This window comes from Gekko japonicus, unplaced genomic scaffold (assembly GCF_001447785.1).
Source record: "Gekko japonicus isolate JY-2015 unplaced genomic scaffold, Gekko_japonicus_V1.1 scaffold596, whole genome shotgun sequence".
In the NCBI taxonomy this organism is placed as follows: domain Eukaryota; kingdom Metazoa; phylum Chordata; class Lepidosauria; order Squamata; family Gekkonidae; genus Gekko; species Gekko japonicus.
The window spans coordinates 577,817-601,056 of NW_015174859.1; the positions used below are offsets into that span (position 1 = coordinate 577,817).

Here is a 23,240-nt window from a genome sequence, read left to right on the forward strand (position 1 = left end):
CGCATGGGCTTGCACCATTAGTGAGACAAAAAATGTCAAGGATTAGAGTCCAGTTGGTCAGATACAGGAAGCTATCCACATGCCAAAGAAAGGAGGCAAAAACACGCCAATTCCACAAGCGACATCCCACGGGGGCCTGCCTTGGCAGGAGCAGGGCGAAGTTGTGCACTCGCTCCCATTCCCCCTTTTCGGGCACCGCAGCGGTCCTTCAGCGGCGGCGGCGGGGGGTGGGTGGGGTGTCAGTCCAAAGACAGGCCTGCTGGGGCAAGGGAGACCTGGTTCCAACCTCGACTCCAGCCAGCCTCCCTCACAGAGCCGTCGCAACCACCAACTGGGAGCAAAGAGCCACGTATGCCACCCTTGGCTCCCCGACGGCAGGGCAGGGCAGGGCAGAAACGGGCACGCTGTGCTGCAGGCTTCCCAAGCGATCACGGAGTCAGACGCTGCACTGCAGAACTCTCCCCCTCCCACATGCACCCCCCAATAAAGGGAGCCTGGGTGGGTGGGGGGGAAGTCAGACACATTTCGAAAGGGGAGGGGGAAGAGGCGTCAGTGGTGAGGGGGAAGTCTGCCGGGGATTCGGGAGAGGGTGGGCTGGCCTCTCTTGACACTGGCGGGGTCGATGCAAAGACCACACCCAGGGAAAGGAGAAGGAAACTGACCACACCTTCCGAGAGGCGGCTGAAGGGCACGCTGGCGTCTGCAAGGGGTGCCCCCTCGCGACTTACGTGAACGGGGAGCTTCTCGGGGGGTGGTGCTGCTGCCGCCGCCCCTCCTCCTCCTCCTCCTCCTCCGCCACCACCGCCACCTCCTCCTCCGCCTCCTGCTGCTGCTCCCGCGCGGCCCCCCAGCCTGGCGGTGCCGCCACCCCCCCGTCCTCCCCCTCCCCCGGCCGCCATGTTGGGACCCCTCCTCCCCGTCCGCCGCGGCCGCGCGCACCGAGCCCACTGGCGCCTTGCGTCACCGCGCACGTCGCCTGCTGGCGGCGCACGGAACTTTCGCGAGGGATGGGGCAGGGAGGCAGCCGGACGGGGAAAGACGAGGACCGGAAGGGGCGGAGCGACTCGCACGGGCCTCCGAGGGGAAGCCCTCGGGCTTCCGGTGTTTGGGAGCGGGGAGGGCGGAGGCCGCTCTGGTTTAAGGCTCTGGAGGTTTCCCGACTGTCGGTTTCGTTCGCTTGCGTGCCGATAGGGACGGTCACCAAGGCAGATGACTGCGGGCCACGAGGTGGACCTAGGAGGGAGGCAGCGTGGGGTGGAAGGGGAGACCCCAGTAGGGATCGGCTGCCTGCCACAGATGGTCCGCAGGCAAAAGACTGTTTTGGTTTTATTTATTTAATTAATTAAATTTTAAACCGTCCTCCCCTGTGAGAACAGGGCTCAGGGCAATGTACAGCACAAGACATATTCATAGCATACAGAAGTTAAAACAATTTAAAACACAGTAGAACAACGGCCTGAACGATGATGCTAAAATAGCCAAAGGTGTATGTTTTAATGCGACAACCCATTCTGACTGGTAGCTTGAGGTATTTTGATGATCATCAAGATGACCAATTTCAAATTTTAAAGCCCTGTTGGAAAACTAATAAAGTCCCCTATAAATGATTAAGACTACTAATGACATTTCTTTTCAGTAACACAAATTTACTTAATACCCAGTTGCAGCGGATAAAACTCACATACAATGTGACTCCGTTATCATAGTATGTAATAGTTGAGGACGTCTTGTTTCAGCACACAAAAGTTTATACCTTGAATAAAACTTTGTTCATCTTAAAGGTGCTACTGGACTCAAACTTTGTTCTGTGGCATATCAAAATGAATTCATGCTATGGCTCATTGGAAGGGCAAAAGAATAAGCTGCAACTGACTATTATAATTTAGGTGACTATTTGGAGAAGAACAAAGAAGATATTGGATTTATACCCCGACCTTCACTTGGGAGTCTCAGAGCAGCTTACAAACTCCTTTCCCTTCCCCTCCCCACAACAGACACCCTGTGAGGTAGGTGGGGCTGAGAGAACAGCTCTGACAGAACTATGGCTTGCCCAAGGTCATCCAGCAGCTGCAGGTGGAGGAGTGGGGAATCAAACCCAGTTCTCCCAGATTAGAGTCCACGTACTTAACCACTACACCAAGTCTGAGATACCTGAAGAAGTGTGCATGCACATAAAAGCTTATACCCAGAATTAAACTTTGTAGGTCTTAAAGGTGCCCCTGGATCCGAAATTTGTTCTGTTGCTTCAGATCAACATGGCTACCCACCTGAATCTAGCTGGATAAAGTAAAGCACCATATGTGGTAAACCTTACAAAAACGTGGTAAAAATTGACTTTGTCTCTCATTTATGTCTTATATCACAATGGATAGACAACAAAGGGTGCATTAGTGCATTAAACAACAGTGCTTTAAAATTTGAAATCAGTCATTTGGTTCATAAGTTATAGGTCAAATTAGAAAAGGTAGGAAAAATTAGCTTTGGCCATCTTGATGACTGAGCCACAGCCCCTCTGTCACCAACAAAGAGGCATCCAGCCATAGCAATACAATTTGTATCTAGTTAGGGTTGCCAGGTCTGGGTCAGAAAATACCTGGAGACTTTGGGGGTGGAGCCAGGAGAGGGCGGGGTTTGGGAAGGGGAGGGGCCTCAGCATGGTGCAATGCCATAGAGCCCACCCTCCAAAGCAGCCATTTTCTCCAGGGGAGCTGATCTCTGTCAGCTGGAGATCAGTTGTAAAAGCGGGAGATCCCCAGGCCCCACCTGGAGGCTGGCAACCCTATATCTAGTTATCTACCTTGTTACCAGTTTTCAGCTGAGAAAGGTAGGCATGGTTCTCCTCTTGTTTTATCTTCAGAAGAATAGTGTAAGGCAGTTTACACTGAATGCGAGGGAGTGGCTTGAGGTCAGCCAGCAATGTTCATGGCAGAGTTGAGACTTAAATATGGGGATCTTGGTACAGCTCTCCTACCATTTCACCACTGTCTTTGTAGGCTGGGGCAGAGGTCAGGTTCTCCACTAGGAGCCTGCGTTGACTGATCCCACATCCACCCCCTCCCCATTTGATGAGATATTCCAAAATAATTCCATGATAATATTGAAATACCAAGAGGAAAGGGGATTCAATCAAATAGGTGGTTCCTTCCTATGCTTTATACAATCCTACAAATTTGTGAGAGCTTGTTATGGGTCGGTCTGCCTGAGGCATTTTTCTGATGTCCTGGGTGACAGCCTGGATCCTGCCGCTCTGTCTTCCGAGATGTCACTTTGCATGTTGCTTTGACATTACGAAGTGGGTCATAGAGAGGGCTGGTGGCCTGAGGACAGTGGAATCTCTCTCTGATGAGATAGCCAAGTCTTGTTGTTGCCACAAAGCCATCTGCTGTCGGCACAATCCTGGTAATACTTGTATGCACAAATTGAACTGCCAGCAGGACCCCTGTGGGAGATGCAAAGGTGTGGCCCATGTCACAACAGGTAATGCAAGTGATGCTGCACAAGATTCTCCATGTTGTATTCCTTTCCCTCTTTACATAGTCTGGTCTTTCCCCCAGGGTGTAACTATGTTTCCCCTACTGGTGTTCCTAAACTAGAAAGTAACTTCTAGAATTGCTTACCCTGGGAGACATCCCATGCAGTAATGGACTGATCCAATGATCCAGTGAACACATACCGGTCATCCTTGGAGAAGCAGGCACACAGAACACCATGTGAGAAGGAGTCTTGCTAAGAATGAGAAACAGGCATTAGAAAGGCACTCGGTTAACATAAAAGCTCACAACCAGGCAAGCGGTAACTGGAAGGGAGTGCATTTCTGCAAGTGGGCACCAGCACGCAGATGGATAGATTGTTTCCACAGAATTCCCTTCGGCTGCAGCAGCTCTTAAATGGGATGTTCTGCCTTCCCATATGCTGCTCTCTATGCAACTCCCCTCTCTGACAATCAACCCAACATTTTAAGCAAACTGTTTCTCGATCAAGCCTCCGTTTCTGCCATAGACTCCTCCTCCATGATCCCCTACCCTTTCCCAGATGTGGCTTCTCCCACCCCCGCCCCCCAGCCATGCGTCTTCTGGGCCCCAGGCCCATGCCTGTTGCTTACAGAACCCCACATAGCTTTTGAGCACACAAGCAAAAGAGGGCAAGCAAAGAGGAATCCATCGCAGGGCTTTGGTACAGATCAAGGCACTATTTCAATGGACACTGGTGGATACGGCTCGCTTGCTTGAATGAGCCTTGCTGGCTAGTGGCTAAGTTTACGCAAACTGGTCAAATGGATGATCTGCTTATGTGGCAGCTACAGAGATGCAACTGATGTGTTTGTGTTGGGGGGATGGGAGCAGGGGTTGGGATCTAACCACAGATTGCTCCATTTCTGCAGCTGGCTGGCAAGAAGCAGCCTGAGAGACAAGCCTGTAGCTACGGTGGGGCATTTCGGGGCTCCGCCCCCTCAAATGTGAGGCACGCCCCACAACAGCTACTGCCCCTGTCCCGCCTCAGCCCTCCTCCCCCTCCCTCCTGTGACATTAAAAGGGCCCTCCAGCTGATCAACAAGAGCACATGGCCCAATGATCAGCTGGAGGGCTCTTTAAATCTTGCAACCGCCCCTCTCCCCTCCTCCAAGATTTAAAGGGCCCTCCAGCTGATCAAGGGGCTGCGGTGGCTCAAGTGGTTAAGACGCTTAGCTGCAGACCAGAAGGTCAGTAGTTCAGCAGTTCGAGACCTGAGTGCCGCAAGACAGAGTGAGCTCCCGTCTCTGGTCCCAGCTCCTGCCAGCCTAGCAGTTCGAAAGCAAGAAATTGCAAGTAGATAAATAGGTACCGCTTTGGTGGGAAGGTAACAGTGTTCCATGCACCTTGGCGTCTAGTCATGCCGGCCACATGACCACGGAAATGTCTCTGGACAGCGCTGGCTCTTTGGCTTGGAAACGGAGATGAACACCGCATCCCTAGAGTTGGACTCTACTGGCTTTTGAGCAAGGATAACCTTTACCTTTACCAGCTGATCAGCAGGCCCTTAAATCTTGCAGGAAGTGGTGTGTGTGTGTTTTTTGCCAGCCGCATGCCTTCCCTGAACTCCAAGCGGCGATTTCACCACTTGCAGATCAGATGCAGGCAGCCCCCACTAGAAAAGCAGCATTTAAAGGAACCCTTTAAATGCTGTTTTTCTAGTGGGGGCTGCCCATGCCTGATCTTCCCTGGACTTCAGGGAAGGCGTGTGGCTGCCCCCTCCATCCCTCCCTCCTCCCCTTCCCCTGCTCCCCCCAAAATTTCCCCATGCCCCTCCAACCCAAAATTTCTGGCAACGGGGCTGCTGTGAGAGCTATCGGGGCTTCACGCACTTTGCTTTCAGGGGGACTGATGCTACTTTGGTACCCTGCCAAGAAGTCCATGCAAGACGGCTGCCCCGCCTGCTTGTGCCTTGCTCAGTTTGCGGTTGTCTGTGCCCTGCCTAGGGCTTGTATGTGCCACAGTAACGTCCCATCATAGCAGAAGTATCACCTTCTGAAATAACATCTTGTGCTTCCAGAGACAGAGCTCCACATCCCAGAGGCACTGGAGCGAATCCACTGAGCCACTCACAGCCCATTTCTCTCCATAGCTGGTTTTCAAGCAGGTGACTTGGTTGCCGTGTGCTTCCAAGGGGAACACCTGGGCCTGTGAGCAGTCGTAAAGGAAGAGCTCGCCACTCGTCATGCCGTACAGCACCCGGTATCCAGCCAGGAGGGCCACACTGGAGATTGCGGCGCCTGGGATCTGCGTGTAAAAGGTGTAGGTGGGGCGGTGGATCAGCGGGCCGGATCCCCCTTGCTCCATATCAAGGACCTGCACCAGGTCGTCACAGGCAATGGCCAGCTGCTCCTCATGCTGGGTCAGGGCCAGGTGGTTGATGGGCTTTTGGTTCTCCGCAGGTGGGATGCACCCAGCGTCTTGCCTGGCATCCAAGGGGAACACCAGCACAGCTCCCGAAGCCAGCCCCGCAAAGAGGAGACTCCTCTGCTCCGCCACTTCCAAGCACCGCACAGGGGCTGAGGCGTCCAGCACCTCGTCAGCCCGGCCTGTGGGAGAGGAGATGTTGTGATTGTCTGTTCAGGGAACTCCTGCCTTTGCATCTCCTGGCGGGCGCTCCAGACTCCTCTCTCCTCGCTGGGTTGTTGGGGATTGGGATTGGAATATTGCCGGGCAGGGGTCTCCAGCCTTCTTGAGCCTGTGGGCACCTTTGGGAATCTGAGCAAGGCTGGGAGGCACAACTACAAAGAGGTGGCTGCAGGACGTGGAGCCGGCCACAAAGTGGTTGGCTCAGGAGGTGGAGCTACACACACACACCAAGGAAGCCCACGGGCAAGGGAGAGGGAGAAGAGGGGTGACTTTACAAACACCCTAGGAAACAGGGGTGAGAGGAAATAAAACCACCCAACGGGCTTTTTAAACGTCATTTCTAAGAGGAGGAGGAGAGGAGAAGAAGAGTTGGATTTCTACCCCGCCCTTCGCTCGGGAGTCTCAGAGTAGCTCACAGTCCCCTCCCCCTCCCCACAACAGACACCCTGTGAGGTAGGTGAGGCTGAGTGAGCTCTGACTGAGAACTGTGACTGACCCAAGGTCACCCAGCTGGCTGCACGTGGAGGAGGCGTGGGGAATCAAACCCGGTTCTCCAGATTACAGCCCGCCGCTCTTAACCACGACACCTACATTAAACGCTATTTTAATCTGCACGGCCGATCTGGTTTCTAGTGGCCAGTCAGAAGTCCTGCGAGGCGAGACCCCCATACAGCCCTGCCTGCTTTCTACAAATACTTGGTGGGTGCCAGCCAGGAAAGGTGTTGGCAGGGTGCCTTGGCGCCCACGGGCACCGTGTTGGGGACCCTGCTGTAGGCAAAGGGCTCCTGGTGTGGTCCCTGGAGGAAGGGAGCCTGACCCACCAGGAGCCCAGAGGCCAGAGCCGAGGTGACGGCACCACCCCTGCCCGGGAAGACTCCACAGGGACAGATGTGTGGTGGGTGGCAAAGTCAACACTTACAGGATCAGGGGATTCTGTCTTCGGTTTGGATGCTGGGTGTGCCCTGACACCCCACGGGCAGGGAGAAAGGGATTCCAGGCTCATTTTACCGAAGAGCCGGGTGGCCCTTTCCCCTCCGTACTGCATTTTTTTGTCCGCGGCCTCTATAACTCACCTTCCTCCGAGTCCCAGATGACGACTTTGCAACTGTCATGGTCTTGGGGAAAGTAGACGTATTTCGCCTCGTGGGACAGGGCTGTGCGCCTCGGGCAAGCCATGAAAGGAGGCAGTGGCTTGTGCCTGCGGTCATAGCCAAGGTCCCAGACTCTGAGGTAATGGGTATGAGGAGAGGCTGACACCAGGGTGCTCTCCCAGAGGGCCAAGTGCATGATGGGAGCCCCGGTATCTCCCAGAACATCAGTCAGCAAACCCTGCTGGGATAAGCTCCACACCTAAGGGCAAGCAGCAGGGATTTCAGCTAGCAAAACAGGGCAAGCCGTTGGAAACAAGCAGGTCTGGATGCCGGCTTGCCTCTCCAGTCCAGCTTTGGAGAAGCCCTCCATGCCAGCTTTCCCAGTTGGTGTCCGTGAGGACCCCACCGGTCCCACCACCCCCACCTTTGCCACTTACCCAGATATACTCTCCACAAGAGCTTGTGAAGACAGTGGCGTTGTCCGTCGAGATGGCGGCCGCATGAACCTCCCCGTTGTGCATCAGGTCGGAGGCCAGGAGGCTGCGGGATCCTTTCGAGTCGACCGAGAAAACCCTCACGCACCGCCCAAAGCCTGGGAGAATGCAGCAGTTATCCCTGAGCTGGAAGGAGGGCTCACCCTTACCTTGGAGGCCAAGGCTCCGCCCTGAGACAAGTGCAGCATCAGAGACCATGACGGTGCCTCTGAACGCGTGCAGAGTACAGGTTTGGGCCAAGATCATGGCCAGTGCTCCCTCTAAGCTGTGGAGTCTTGTGAGCAAAAATTCTACTTTGTGAGCTCCGGGCATTGAAGTTGTGAGCGAGCGACTTGGCTACTGCATAAATTAGTTTGCTCTGGAGTCATCCTTCCTGAGCTCAGACAAAAAAAGTGTGAGCCGGAGGCTAAAGAACTGTGAGCCATCTCACACTGACTCAGCTTAGAGGGAACACTGATCATGGCACAGGGCGATGGGGTGGCAGGCGAGCCAGCAGCAGCGGTTGGTCCTTACTCATCCCCCTGCTCACTTGCCAACCCTCTCCCACCGCTGGCTTGGCGCCTGGCACCTCAGCAGCCGTCCTGGGAAGCTTCACCTTGCAGCTATAGCTGCTGCTGCCTCTGACGGCAAGCCAGGGCCAGACGCCTTCCTCACACCTCTGAATGACAGCTGAGCCCTCGGAGGAAGGGACCTGCCAGTGTTGGAAGGGGAAAGAAAGAACATACCCTCAGCGGCCTCTTCCGCCTCCCCACCACCTGCCCCTTGGCGAAAGTGGCCACGCTAGCCTAGGCATCTGCCCTTGGTGGCTGGGTCCTGCTCGCCCCCAGCTGTGATGGCCTGCTGGAGCGGGAGGGAGGCGCTACCACTAGCCCATCAAGCTCGTGAGTCCCCAACCGGTGTTCCCTCTAAGCCGAGTTAGTGTGAGCTAGCTCACAGTGTTTTAGCCTCCAGCTCACACACTTTTCTCTTAGCTCTGGAAGGACGGCTCCGAAGCAAACTAATTTATGCGGCAGCCAAACCGCTCGCTCACAGCTTTAATGCCAGTAGCTCACAAAGTAGAATTTCTGCTCGCAAGGCTTCACAGCTTAGAGGGAACATTGCTCCCAACCTGGCTCTAGGAGCACAGACGCTGGACCACACTGAAGGATCCAGTGCGGGTGGCGTTTGGGTTTGGTTTGAGGGATACGTGCAGCTTGTGGGTTCTTGCATTGGATCTGGAGCAATGTTCCCTCTAAGCTGTAGAGTCCTGTGAGCAAAAACTCTACTTTGTGAGCAGGTGATTTGGCTACTGCATAAATTAGTGTGTTCTGGAGCCATCCTTCCTGAGCAGAGACAAAAATGTGTGAGCCGGAGGCTAAAAAACTGTGAGCTAGCTCACACTAACTCAGCTTAGAGGGAACACTGATCTGGAGTCAAACCTGCGGCAAGAAGACGTTCATCTTCCGAAAGCACCAGGAAGCGGATCCCCTCAGGGAGCTTCTCCAGCAGGGTGTTTCCATCCGAGGAGACCTGGAGAGGGCAGAAAGGGGGTGTGCGTGTCAGCTGGCCTCTCCCCCAACTCAGGCTAATTCTTGGCAGGCAGAGAAAAGGCCGAGGTGACTGGAAAGGCTCTGCCCGCTGGAGCTCCCAGAAGGAGGCCATGCCAAGTCCTCTGGGGTGACCAGGGCAGGAGGTACGCACCGTCAAGAGGGACCCTCTGCTGAAGCCAGCCATCATCCTGCCCAGCTTGGGGAGCAGCACGCTGGAGGTGGGAGCCTCTTCCCCCAGCCCCGCAAGCGTGTGCTTGGAGTGCAGCTGTCCTGTGCCACCGTGCCACAGGCAGAGGGCTCCCTTCTCGGACACCGTCGCGAGCACCAGCCTTGGCACAAAGACGGCTGTGAGGAGCCACCCGTCCAGAGCCTCTGTGGAGATCCGGAAAGCAGGCACTGCCGTCTCCAGGTGCCAAGCGCTGACCTGGGGATGAGACGGTGGGTCTGCTCAGAGCTCCCGCGCCTCCCACACAGACAAGATGCTTGGAAGGGCACCTGTGTCTTTTGAAGGTGGGCATCTCTGGACTGGCAAACGTGGCCGTGTGCGGAACTCGGAGAGCGGCCACTTTTGAACGGGGGCTTCCCATTCAAACCGTCTACCTCGACCTGCGTGTTCCTGCTTCTATGAATAGCTGTGAGCAGGGCTTTTTTTGTAGAAAAAGCCCAGCAGGAACTCATTAGCATAATAGGCCACACCCAACAGCAGAAACCTATTAGCATATTAGGCCACACCTCTGACAGCACAGCTCATTAGCATATTAGGCCACACCCCACACGTTACCAGAAGTGTGGTCATCCAACCACACCCACCTTTTGCTTCTTATTCTGTTTACTTTGTTGTCAAACAGGGCTCTTTTTGTAGCAGGAACTCCTTTGCATGTTAGGCCACACACCCCTAATGTAGCCAATCCTGATGAGTTTCTGCTGTTGGGTGTGGCCTATTATGCTAATGAGTTCCTGCTGGGCGTGGCCAACTCGGGAGCCAGCCGGAACTCCGTTCCTGTGCGTTCCTGCCCAAAAATAGCCCTGGCTGTGAGTTTGTATCTTGTATCTGAGGCCACTCTCTGGTGTGCGTTAAAAATCCAGGAAGTGTTCGCTGATGTGCTTTTTCAAGCCCAATGTTCATGGAGAGAAGGTGCCGGTCAGTCAGAGGAGACATGCTAGGCCCCTCAGGGGAGGGTATGCCCTGACCTGGAGGGCCCCGGGCTGGGCCAATCTCATCAGATCTCACGAGCTAAGCAGGCTTGGCCCTGGCCGGTACTTGGATGGAAGGCCTCTAAGGAAGTCCAGGAGTGCCGGCAAACCATCTCTGAAGCATCTCTTGCCTTGAGGACCCCATGAGAGGTTCCCAGAGGTTGGCTGTGACTTGGCGGCACTTTCTACCACCACACTGGGGGGAGCCCAGACCTGTTCTTCTTCTCCTCACCATGGCGACCGTGGCGCCCCGGCTCCCTGGAATCCATGTTCAGCCTGGGCTCAGACATCACCCTTTTTGCCCACCTCTGTTCTGGGCAGGGGTCCTGGCTCCCTACCTCTGAGCGGGACACCCAGTGCACGATGCCGTTCTTTTCGTCGACGTGAAGCTGGCTCCAGTCCTGGCCTCCAGCGTGGCTGTTGTGGATGGAGAGCTCCTCTCTGCCAGAAGCCAGGCTCCAGAGGCGCAAGGTGTGATCCAGGGCAGCGGAGGCAGCGCGCGTCCCTTTCCCAAATATCCTCACGCACCTCACCTCAGCTACAGAACAGGAGGGGTGGGGGAAAGGAGATGTACAAAACCCCTCTGGCGTTTTTGCGGGAGGCAAAACCAGAGCCGGACTGGCCGACCCCAAACCCAGCGGGAGCAGTAATGGCATGGCTAAAACAAACAGACTGTATAACTCCTGTAATGGCATGGCTAAAACAGACTGTATAACTCCCGTGTGTCGGTCTATAACTGCTAGGTACAGCCAGTTGCCAAAAGAAAGATGCAACACGAAAGATGCCTGCAGCATTTGGCGGAGAACTAGATTTGCTCCGTGATGCTTCAAAAACTGCCAAGGTGGAAAACAAGAACTCTACAAGTATATTGTTTTACTAACTCTTTTAGTACTAATATGAAGTTTAACATAAAGGGGGTCTCCCATTCTTGGGTTTTTAGTTAGTGTGGGTATCTTTCCTTTATCTATAGTTTTAGTTCCACCTTCCTATATTTTTCTTTGTAGTTTGTAGTCATATTGGAAAAAATAAAAATACCCCTCCGGGGGTTTAAAAGAAAAACAAAACTGCCAAGGGGGCGTGATGTTGTAAAACCACCTTGCTATAAGGGTGAATCTCTGGATCTGCAATGCTTGGAAGAGGTTTGGACGAGCAGATGAGCAGCCTCCTATGACACATGGTAAGATAGTCTCAGAAAGAAAAACCGAGAGGCTTCTCTATTGGTAGGGAACCTCCCCTGGGGGCTGCACCAGGCATACTGAGCCTCTGTGCAATGAACTCCTCCCCCAGGCCCCCTCCTGGCCATTGCCCCCTCCTCACGCTGAACTTCTTCCTGGGATGGAGAGGGAAAGCCAGGGCCCTCGTCCCCTGGGCTACTGCCCTTGGAGACTTGCATGCACGTGCCCAGCTAGGACGGGGATGTCATCAGCTGTCCTGAGGAACAGGCAGGGTAGCAGGGCAGGTGTGTGGCTGATCTGTCCCTCTGTGGCATCCCAGGTCCCTACCAGAGTGACCCGTGAGGACATGCAGCACCGAGAGATCTCCCGTGTCCCACACGATCATGGAGCCGTCCCGAGAGCCGGCCAACAGTACCCTGTGATCCGGGCTCAATTCCAGCACGGTGGTGCCTGAAGGAAGAGAAGGGGGGCAGCTGTGGCAGGTGGAGCAAAGCCAGGCCCACTGGAGAGATGGTTGGGCTGGAATCCAGAAGGGCTCTGGGTTCTGATCAGAGTTCCCTCTAAGCTGAGTCGGTGTGAGCGAGCTCACAGTTTTTTAGCCTCCGGCTCACACTTTTTTGTCTTGGCTCGGGGGGGGCGGCTCCAGAGCAAACTAATTTATGCAGTAGCCAAATTGCTCGCTCACAACTTTAATGCCAGTCGCTCACAAAGTCGAATTTTTGCTCACAAGACTCCACAGCTTAGAGGGAACATTGGTTCTGATCTCTGTGAAATGGGGATCATAAGTAGCCCTCGATTGCTACTGCTGGATAGATAGGGAACGGCGGTCTGGCCATCAAGTGGAAAAAGTCTTACCTTTGGGGGATCCAGTAAGCGTTTTCCGCAGAGGTCCTTCTGGTGGGTAGAGAAATCCACAGAGAGGGATGAAGACTGGGTGGGGTCGGGCACCAAGCCAGTTCTCGCACTGCTGGCACAGGTTCCCGATGAGGCTGGGGTAGGAAGGCACCAGGAAATCGAGCCTTGCCAACACTTCTGTGCAGATAATGCTCAGTTCTGGAGAAGGAAAGGCCCTCATGAAATGGGACGGGAGACAACAAATCCTACCCACTCAGGAGCAAGCAGAAGAAAAGCAACTTGCAGGTTGCGAGGAGCAGGAAAAGTTTGAGCGCTCTGTCACGGATGACTGCCCCTCTTTCTGTTTTTCATTTTTTAAAGAGCAAGTGTAAAGAAAACAGTCCTGAGAGTCTGACCCACAAATCAAGCAGTCAACAAGACTTGCAAAGAAAATGCTTACTTTACAGTCTGAAGCACTACAACACAATAAATCAATTCCTACAAACCGTAAGAAAATCTTAGTGCAAATGTACATCCAGGGGTCATTTCGTAGAAAAAGAGGTGCAGGAGCTCATTAGCATAGCTCATTAGCATGACTTATGTGCATATGCCACACCCCCTGACATCACTGGAAGTATGTCAGAACAGAAGGGAACACCCACTGCTCAGGCTCCACTGGACTGTTTTGGATTGCTAGCTATTAGGGGGGGGGGGAACGTGCAGATCTGTCCTCGCAGAGGAGGGAGAGCTTGTACCTGAATAAAACTTGGTCTTAAAGGTGCCACTGGACTGTTTTGGGCCGGGGGGGCAGGGGGGAGCTCTGCAACTTACCTGGCTGCTTCTTGCTCTGACTGAGGGCTGCTGGGAGCAGGGGGTGGGGCTTGTTGCATGTGCCCGCCCTTTGGGCTCTTTACTGCCAGAGCTCCGCTCCTGTGCGCTCCTGCAGGAAATGACCCCTGGGTACATCATCGTCGTCGTCTCCGGATTATATAACAACGTAAGTAAGTAAATTTATTACAGTCATTGACCAGTACACAGTAAAAGAAGTAAAACCCCAAACTTAAAACATTTCTGTCCCCTGTACAGGAATATAATATTTGTAAAATACATAAACAAACCACTAATAACCTAAAATATTAAGTGATATAACTTACATTACTTATAAAACCATCTCTAAAATATCAATTTATCCATATTTTCCTCAGCTTAATTGCCAGCTAACCATACTTAGCAATTTTGAAGGTCACATCTTTGTTTCTATCAGCGAGCATTTTCTTGAGGAGACTTTTTTGATCTTTCCCTGGGAAACTAGAAATTACTGGTACTACCAATGCCTCCCGAATCTGTTTATAGATTTTACAGTAAAAAATTACATGGCTTAATGTCTCCACACTCCCCTCCCCACATGGGCATAGGCATTCTTCTAAAGGGGTCTTCTTACATTTGCCTTCCAGTACTGCAGTAGGCAGCACATCATATCAGTAGAGTGAAAGTCCTCCTATAATTTGGATTCTCTAAACTGTTAACATAAGGCATCAATAAGGGTGTTCTAATCAACAGGCCAGATATCGCGGGGGGGGGGGGCTGTTTGCCCCAGAGCGAACTACTGCGCGGCAGCCGGATCAAACGTCCCGCCCGACGTCCCGTGGTTGGGGGGAGGTGTCGATCATACCTCACTCCTGCGGCGCAGCAAAGAAGCGGCGCCGCGGGGGTTGTGTTTTTTTTTTAACCCAAGTGTTTGCATGCGCCGTTGGGTGCTTGTGCGCACCTGTGGAGACTTGACAAAAACAAAAGTTTTCTTGACGGGACATGGGTGGACGCCGGATGTCACGAGCTAACACCGGAAACGTGATCTGATGCCCGCCCTTGCCCCGCGGTTTCTGGAAACTAGTACCTCGGAGGTACTAGTTTTTTACAGCGCATCTTTGGAGTGAAGCCTCGGGTGAGCCACAGGAGCTCTACGCTTCCCAGATGTGGCGGTGAGATCGCACCCGGAAAATCCACCTATCTTCCGTCTCTCTAGCGTGCCTAATGCTCCGTGTGACCGGGGCCTATATCACTTTTCAATCTATTCAGATCGTGTTGTCTTTCAACATCTAGAATCCTTTGTTTTTTTACCACAGACCTCACTTGATCCTGATGCATAGACAACAGATACTGTTCTGATAGTCCATAATAACCTAATTTCTTTCTCAGTATAATGAGCCATGGTGATGTAAATTCATCTTTTAAAATCAAATGAGCAATCCCATACTCGGCGTAGGCTATTTTCAACCAATATCTGAAAACTACTATCCACATCCTAGCTTCTACCATCACCATTCCTGCCTCTATTCTAATCGCTGCATTTGATACATTGGGTGGGTGGAGTTCGAAAACCTGCCCTTAGGAATTTGGACTGGACCCTCTCCATCAATATCATATTTGAACTAATACTAAATGGAGCTGCGTATAACATTTGCATTAAGGGTTTCATGGTAAAAAGCTTAATAGCTGCTGCCACTTCACTCTATTCAGATCGTGTTGCCTTTCGACATCTAGAATCCTTTGTTTTACCACTGACCTTGCTTGATTCACATGCATAGACAATAGATACTGTTCTAATATCCCATAATAACCTAGTTTCTTCCTCAACATGTACCTGCTCTATCTTATTCTTATTAATGTACCATGTATAAGTCCTTGGTGGTTTCGCAAAAGATATTATTTTTGTTTGATCATAATTAATTTCTAACTGATTTTGCTGACAATACTTGTGGAGTGTATGTAATGCTCTCTGAAGATCAACTGGGGTCCTCGAGAGAAGCACTGTATCATCCGCATATAAGAGGAGTGCTATATGTTTGTTTGCTAACTTGGGGGGGGGTGTGCTCCAATTGATTTAAACATCCAGCAAGATCATTTACATAAAAATTAAATAGCGTGCCAGAATGCATCCTTGTTTCACCCCTTTCTCAGCTCTAATAGGGGCTGTTAGATGTCCTTGCATGGTACATGTAGTGTTCTTACATAATGCTTGAATCAGAAACAAAAGGCGTCTATTCAATGTTGAAGCTTTTAATTTATCCCGTATAATCTTTCTTGATATTGAGTCAAAGAGCCTCAGAGGATAAACAACAGGATATCCTAGTGAAATATACTGCTAGAACAGACAAATCTATTTATATAACAACGTTTCAAAATTGGATCTTCCTCAGGAAATGTTAGAGTAGTACAGAAGTTCTCTTGCTCATAAAGTGCTTTACAAGAAGTCATGAAAGATAATACATTCAGATAGGACACTGATCTCAGTAAATGTTCAGGGTCAAATATGCTGCTAAGCTTCTAATGGATCCTAGGCATCTCACTCATGAGAGTACCTTTGGGCTAGGATTTTCTTATGGTTTGTAGGAACTGATTTATTGTGTTGTAGTGTTTCAGACTGTAAAGTAAGCATTTTCTTTGCAAGTCTTGTTGACGGCTTGATTTGTGGGTCAGACTCTCACGACTGCTTTCTTTATACTTGTTCTCTGATTAGGTCGTGTCTGTCCGCATTTGTCTTGTTTCATTTTTAAAAAACATTGCCAGGGCTCTGTGTGTCTCGTGTTGTTTGCCCTTCCCTGGCATACTGGAATGATGCATTCAGGCTCTGCTTACACACACACACACACACCCAACATCCCTGACTTGAACGCAGAACCCATTACCTGCCGGGCCCTCCGTGTTGCTCAAGACAGGCTGCAGGAGCAGGAAGAAGTTTTGTAGGAGCTGCAGCTCTGGGCAGCTGGTATGCGCAAGGTATGCCTCGATGTCCTCGGCCAGGCTCTCCACCCCAGAAACGACAGCCTTGCAGGCGACCCAGTTCACGTTCCCTGCCAGAGAGAATCCGGAGAGGGAGGAAGAGATCGTGGAAGCTGCCCGTAGAAGGCCTGCCCCAGCAGGCAGCAGCATCCAGCTTGGGAGGAAGGGGAATTAAGGCTGGCAGTAGTAGGTGACAAGCAGAAGAGTGGCTTCCCAGGCCCAGCCATCCACGTGACTGTTTGGGGTGGCACAGCCAGCAGTAGCATTCCAAGGGCGGGCATCCCCTCGTGGGTCCACACACCAGCTTGGGCCAGGCTCAGGAGTGCCGCAGGGGCTTGGCATGAGCCCAGGCAGTGATGGGGGGGGGGCGGCCTGAGACGACAAAATACCTTCAACCACCACCTCCCATCTGCATGCAGCCGTCGCCCAGTGGAACTCAGCCCAACATGGCAATTGCCAGCCCTCACCGAAAATGTCTCGTTGCAGCTCCTCCAGCCGTCCTGCCCGCAGCAAATGGAAGGGCAGTTCGTTCAACTTCCTCTGGTTGGCTGTCGTGCCGGAGAACCACAGAGGCTGAGGAGTGACCTGCAACAAAGGGGATTCGTGTTGCTTGCTGGGAAGAGACTTCGCCTGGGCTCCTTCCTGCCCCGTCTGGCTTTTGCCCACTCCTTGCCCCACGTCCAACTCTAGGGCTTCACCTTCCTGTCAATGCTCACAGGCTTGCTCGAGGATGGGAGCTCCACCGGCTTCTTCATGCCCCAGCTCCAGGTCCCCCTAAAGAAGTCAGCCAGGATTAGGTGGCACCGGGTTCTTTCCTCTGGAGCAAACAAGTAGCGTCCTTCTACAACCGCTGCAAACTCCCTGGAGAAAAAGAAGAGATTGGATTTATACCCCACCCTTCACTACGCAAGGGAGTCTCAGAGCGGCTTACAAACTCCTTTCCCTTCCCCGCCCCACAACAGACACCCTGTGAGGTAGGTGGGGCTGAGAGAGCTCTTGATAGAAGCTGCTCTTTTTCAAGAAGAAGAAGGAGGAGGAGGAGATTGGAATTATACCCCGCCCTTCACTACCCAAAGGAGTCTCAGAGCGGCTTACAAACTCCTTTCCCTTCCCCACCTCACAACAGACACCCTGTGAGGTAGGTGGGGCTGAGAGAGCTCTGACAGGAACTGCTCTTTTTCAAGAAGGAGGAGGAGGAGGAGGAGGAGGAGATTGGAATTATACCCCACCCTTCACTATCCAAAGGAGTCTCAGAGCGGCTTACAAACTCCTTTCCCTTCCCCTCCCCACAACAGACACCCTGTGAGGTAGGTGGGGCTGAGAGAGCTCTGACAGAAACTGCTCTTTTTCAAGAAGAAGGAGGAGGAGGAGGAGGAGGAGATTGGAATTATACCCCACCCTTCACTACCCAAAGGAGTCTCAGAGCGGCTTACAAACTCCTTTCCCTTCCCCGCCCCACAACAGACATCCTGTGAGGTAGGTGGGGCTGAGAGAGCTCTGACAGGAACTGCTCTTTTTCAAGAACCGCTGTGCCAGAACTATGGCTTGCCCAAGGTCATCCGGCCAGGTGCAAGTGGAGGAGTGGGGAATCAAACCCGGTTCTCCCAGATTAGAGTCCGCACACTTAACCACGACACCAGACTGGCTGTCATGGAGGGGAAAGGAACAATTCCCGACAACCTGTGGTGGCCTTGGAGGGAAGGAGCAACAGCCGCAGCCACCTTCACGAGGCTCTTTACCTGTGTCCAAAGCCCACCAGGAGGAAGCCGTCAGCCCACCTCTCCTCCAGCCATTTTGCCAAGTCCTGGTACAGCCGTGCCCATAAGAGGGGCGGGACACGCAGGACTGCCATGCTTGGAGGAGGACGGAGCTGGTAAATCTCACAGACGACCTCATTGTCAAGGGACAGGATGTCTTTCAGCTCTGTCTCTGACAGGCCAGACCTAGGGGAAGGAAAGCAGCGCCAGAAATTCTCTCTTGCTCTGGCAGCTCTTTGGGAGCCAGACCAGATATAGCCCCTCCCCGGCCTCATCAGTTCATACATCTCTTGCCAATCACCCCAAACAAGTTCACTATGTTCCCAGACCCTTTCTGCAGCAGTGCCCAAATCTTGGCTTGACAGTGAGCCATCCCCTACTTACCGGGAGCAGGCCAGGTAGCTCAGGGCGCGCTTCACCAAAATGGGGCCGTGGACCTGTTCCAGAAACCCACAGAGGCGATGTGCCTCCTCTGTGGCTGAGAGTGAAACTGCCTGCGCCAAGGGTGGAGTGCCTGAAGCCCATCGCTGGGCTTCGGCGATGGCCAGTGCCACCGGCAGGGCAAGCCCACCTTCTGGGAAACTTTGCTGGAACAAAGCCTGCTGGGCAGGGGTGACTGTCCGCCCTGCAGCAGCCAGATGTTTGGCCAGTGCCTCTCCAGCTTCCTCCTGGGAGAGAGGCCCCATCTCGAAACAGTCCTCAGGCCCTACGAGGACCTGGTGCAGAGCAGGATGTTCTGCCAGCAGAGTGGAGAGTACGAGGTGCACCTTCGGAGGGCAGATCTTGGGCAGCCAGAAGGCCGGATGGGCACCTCTGGGCATGCCCAGCTGCTCCATGGAGTCCAGGAGAAGAATGAGGGGCTTCGTGCCCTGGTGAGAGACTTGGAGAAGGAGGTGGCGGAAGAGCAAGACGGGGTTGCCTGCACCCTCTGAGTGAGGAGAGGGCAGGCCCAGAGCCAGGCTCACTTGCAGGCAGATGCTGTGGAGCAGGCTGTCGAGGGAAGAGCTGAGCTGGGAGGTCCCCAGCAGCCGCAGCACCACCAGCGCCCCCGGCCCCAGGACGGCCTGCGCAGCCCGGCTCAGGTGACACAGCAAGGTTGTCTTCCCACAGCCCGGCGGCCCTCGGACAACGAGCGGGGCATGGGCCTGGCTTGCATCCTGCTTCATGCGCAGACAGATGCGGTCCAACAGTGCCCCCTGCCAGCAGAAGGCCTGGCTCTTCTCGTGTCCGAGAGACTGGTGGTGGGCCAGCTCCTGGAGTAGACGGCGTGGTTGCCCGTGGCCACCTTCTTGGGATCGCGGGATCGCCAGCACGTGCTGACTGGTGGCAGCAGAGAACTGTTTGCAGAGTTCCTTCAGGTACTTGGACCGTGGCTTGTGCCAGAGGTAGGCGGGGTCCCAGCTGCGTGGGACCGTGTGCATCTTGAGCTGCTGGGGGTGCAGGGCTGTGATTTTCCCCTTCAGGGCTGCCAACATCTGCTGGTCCTCAGAGTCTGGGGCACCATCTGCCTCCTTCTCCCCCAGCTGTGGGCTCTCGCCACCTAACTGGGGCACCATGAGGTCCTCGGCTTCCCTGAAGAAAACGAGTGCACCCAGGCCAGGGTCTCCAGCGCTGAAGAGGCCAGCCTCGATCTCCCGGTGCATCTCTGTAAAGGACAGGGCAGGGGGAGAGCTGAGCGGGTAAATGAGAAAGGAAAGGAGGAAAGGAAGAACACCCACAGACACACACCCCCCCCAAGGCCCCAGACAGAATTTCCAGACTCTGGAATTGACGACAGTGCAGCAAAGATTTTTGTACAGGGAAATGTCACTACAAGGTCCTTGACATCCTTCTGACCCCAGCTACTCAGAGTATAATACCACAGAGTCCACCGTTTTTCTCCAGGGGAACTGATCTTGGTAATCTGGAGATCAGTTGTACTTCCAAGAGATCTCCAGGTTCCTCCTGTGCTGGAATGATACCTGCACATCTATGAGCACAATCGTTCCGTCAGCAGTTGCGTTGCTTGTGGCCCGGACCATGCGAGACCTTTTGCCATGTGTCTGGTTGGGGGGGGGGGTCTCCTGACTGGACTCCTGACCCTTCGCCCCACATGGCACCTGCAGGGAACTTGATCGCCCAAGCCCCGCAGGGCCCATTTCCGATTGGGACGGTGCTGGTGGGGAATTCAGCCTCCACCCTTGTGTCACTTTCACAATCCAAAACAGCTTCAGCATTGAGATCTCCAGGTTCCTCCCGTGCTGGAATGATACCTGCACATCTACGAGCACAATCGTTCCCTCAGCAGTTGCGTCGCTTCTGCTGTGCCCCGGACCATGCGAGACCTTTTGCCATGTGTCTGGTTGGGGGGGGGTTCTCCTGACTGGACTCCTGACCCTTCGCCCCACATGGCACCTGCAGGGAACTTGATCTTGAACTTGAACTTGGTGGGGAATTCAGCCTCCGCCCTTGTGCCACTTCTTTCACAATCCAAAACAGCTTCAGCATTGTTATTGCACCCAGTGGGGGCTGCTGCATGTGCACCCTCGCCTTATAGGTGGGCCTGGAGGTCTTCCAGTATTACAGTTGGTCTCCAGACAATAGAGACCAATTCCCTGGAGGAAATGGCTGCTTTGGAGGGTGGAGTCTATGGCCCAATCTGCATCCGGCATTTGCTCCGCTGTTATACCAAACCCACACTGGAACAGAAATTCCCCGTCTACATTGCATGCCACTTTCATTTTGACTGAGTGTCGCATTTTATGGCAGTGTCCAGACTGCATGCCGGCTTTCACTTCGTTTGATCTCTGGTTTTATTGTGGCTGTCTGCATAGATTTATGGCCGTTTTATGGCCATTGGGGGGGGGTTTACTCTGCAGTCAGTACGGTGTTGGCCCGGGGTAGTTGAACGTGGTTTTGAACTGCATCTTCTTCTGTTCCAGTGTGGGTTTGGTAAAACAACTGAGCAAATGCTAAATGCAGATTGGGCCAAAGGCATTATGCCCAATGAGTTCCTTCCCCAAGCTCCACCCCCCAGAGTTGGCAACCCTAGGCTTGCTAGGAGGGCAAAAAGTGCCCCTTGGGACCATTTTGTGTCAGGACAACAGCAGGGGGTGGGGAAGGGCTGATGACCCCTCGCTCTCCGGCACCACAATCCTGATCCACATTGGGCCCTGTGAGACTTGTGAAAAGTTCCTCACACCTGTTGAGCGGCTAGAGGGAGATGCAACTTGGGTCACAAGAACCTGGATCCAAATTGTAGATTTTGGGATTAGGTGCCTTTTGCACACACCTCGGCTCCTTTTCTGCTCACAGCAGCAAGCAGATTAGCAACGGGAATCCAAGAATCAAACAACTGATCCCTCACCCCCCAGCCAGGCAAGATCCTGCTCTTGGTTTGTTTAAAAATCATTCCTGTTCAGCCAAGTCTTCAGTCTCCCAGCATCTATCCTTTAGCCTTGTGCTCCTTTTCTCTTTCACAGCATGGGCACTCAGTGAAATTGCTGAGCAGTCGGGTTAGAAAGGATAAAAGGAAATACTTCTTCACCCAAAGAGTGATTAATTCACTGTCACAGGAGGTGGCGCGGCTACAAGCACCGAAGGCTTCAAGAGGGAATTAGATAAACATATGGAACAGAAGTCCATCAGTGGCTATTAGCTACAAGGTATAGATAGGAACTCTCGTCTGGGGCAAGTGATGCTCTGTATTATTTGTGCTGGGAAGGGGGGGCAACAGTGGGAGGGCTTCTAGTGTCCTGGCCCCACTGATGGACCTCCTGATGGCACACGGTATTTTTGGCCACTGTGTGACACAGAGTGTTACACTGGATGGGCCTTTGGCCTGATCCAACATTGGCTTCTCTTATGTTCTTCTGTGTCTGTGGGGCCCTGGGTTTCAGCCACACAGGGTTTGGAGCAACTGTCGAGAACATGTCTGGAGGTCCACTGGGCAGCAACAGAACTCCTTCGTCCACAGCTTTAGAATCACACCTGATTGATGGAGAAGCTGGTGCTGCTCCCCACTGATGAGTCCGTGCCTTTCTGCTTCCCGGGCAGCCCTGCGCAGGGCCAGGAGGACGCTTTTCTCTTGGGCAGGGCTGGCCTGGGGTGGGCGGTGCAGGACGTAGAGAGGAGGGACAGCATTCTCATCCTTCTGGTACCACTGGGCCAGGAGCTGCAAGGTGTGGGGCTCCCCCAGGAAGTGAGCCCTGAAGACCTCGAATTCCTGGTCCTTGATGGTCAGGGGGGCAGGACAGTGACCGTACTGATTGCCCAGCAGTGCCTGTGGTGGGGAGAACAGTTCTCAGCCAGTAAGCCAGTTTCCCTGGTCCTGGCTTGATGTGGTCCTTCAGACTCCTAAGGACAAATTACTTTGTTGGACTTCACAGAAGCTTTGTGAAAACCTTTATGTTCTCCCCTTACCCCCCTCTACTGCCTCGGCGGGAAGGAAGGGAGGGGTGTAAATTGAATTAATAAATAAAGTAAATAAAATCACACGCCTCCCTGTCATTCCGAGCACGTGGCACCCCACAACAGCTTCCTGTCTGTGCCCACTGGGAAGGGTTGCCAACTCTGGGCTGATTTCTGGATATTTGGGTGGTAGAGCCTGGGGAGGGACCTTACTGGGGTAGAAGGCCACAGACCAGAGTCTCCAAAGCAGCCCTTTTCTCCGGGGGAACTGATCTCTGTAGTCTGGAAATCAGTTGTGATTCTGGGAGGGAACTCCAAGCCCCACCTGGAGGTTCTAATGCAATATAGGAGAGAACCAGAGAGATGGAGCTCACAGGGCTATTTTTGGGCAGGAACTCAAAGGAACGGAGTTCCGGCTGGCTCCTGAGTTGGCCACGCCCAGCAGGAACTCATTAGCATAATAGGCCACACCCAACAGCAGAGACTCATTAGGATTGGCTACATTAGGGGTATGTGGCCTAACATTCAAAGGAGTTCCTGCTACAAAAAAGCCCTGGGTTTTGACAACAAACAAGGTAAACAGAATAAGAAGCAAAAAGTGGGTGTGGCTGGATGACCACACTTCTGGTAACATGGGGGTGCGGCCTAATGTGCTAATTGGGTGTGGCCTATTATGCTAATGAGTTCCTGCTGGGCTTTTTCTACAAAAAAAAAGCCCTGTGGAGCTATATAATCCAAACAAAAATAGTGGTTATATTAACGAAGTACATATTTCAACATTGTTAAAGAGTGCAATCTCAACAGTTCATAAGTATAAATATACATTCATATAGTGCACGGCCCACAAAGTCATCATTGAGCAGCCACCATAAGAGTGATGAGCAGAATAACATCTAAGC

At 53.0% G+C, this 23,240-nt stretch overlaps 1 protein-coding gene across 1 annotated transcript in view; it reads right to left on the reverse strand.

The window, feature by feature from the left end:
- LOC107121681 (NACHT domain- and WD repeat-containing protein 1-like) overlaps positions 1-23,240 on the reverse strand; it is a 48,087-nt gene that overhangs the window by 17,791 nt on the left and 7,056 nt on the right. Inside the window, exons 6-23 of the mRNA XM_015424648.1 lie at positions 21,922-22,213; positions 18,337-19,597; positions 17,935-18,138; positions 16,894-17,056; positions 16,663-16,780; positions 16,102-16,266; positions 12,437-12,634; positions 11,909-12,031; positions 10,745-10,944; positions 9,364-9,636; positions 9,102-9,192; positions 7,627-7,781; positions 7,172-7,448; positions 5,502-6,058; positions 3,618-3,726; positions 3,290-3,439; positions 965-1,233; positions 729-788 (exon numbers count right to left, since the gene is read on the reverse strand). Coding sequence (XP_015280134.1) covers positions 729-788; positions 965-1,233; positions 3,290-3,439; positions 3,618-3,726; positions 5,502-6,058; positions 7,172-7,448; positions 7,627-7,781; positions 9,102-9,192; positions 9,364-9,636; positions 10,745-10,944; positions 11,909-12,031; positions 12,437-12,634; positions 16,102-16,266; positions 16,663-16,780; positions 16,894-17,056; positions 17,935-18,138; positions 18,337-19,597; positions 21,922-22,213 — 4,665 coding nt within the window. The remainder of the gene's footprint in view (positions 1-728; positions 789-964; positions 1,234-3,289; positions 3,440-3,617; positions 3,727-5,501; positions 6,059-7,171; positions 7,449-7,626; positions 7,782-9,101; positions 9,193-9,363; positions 9,637-10,744; positions 10,945-11,908; positions 12,032-12,436; positions 12,635-16,101; positions 16,267-16,662; positions 16,781-16,893; positions 17,057-17,934; positions 18,139-18,336; positions 19,598-21,921; positions 22,214-23,240) is intronic.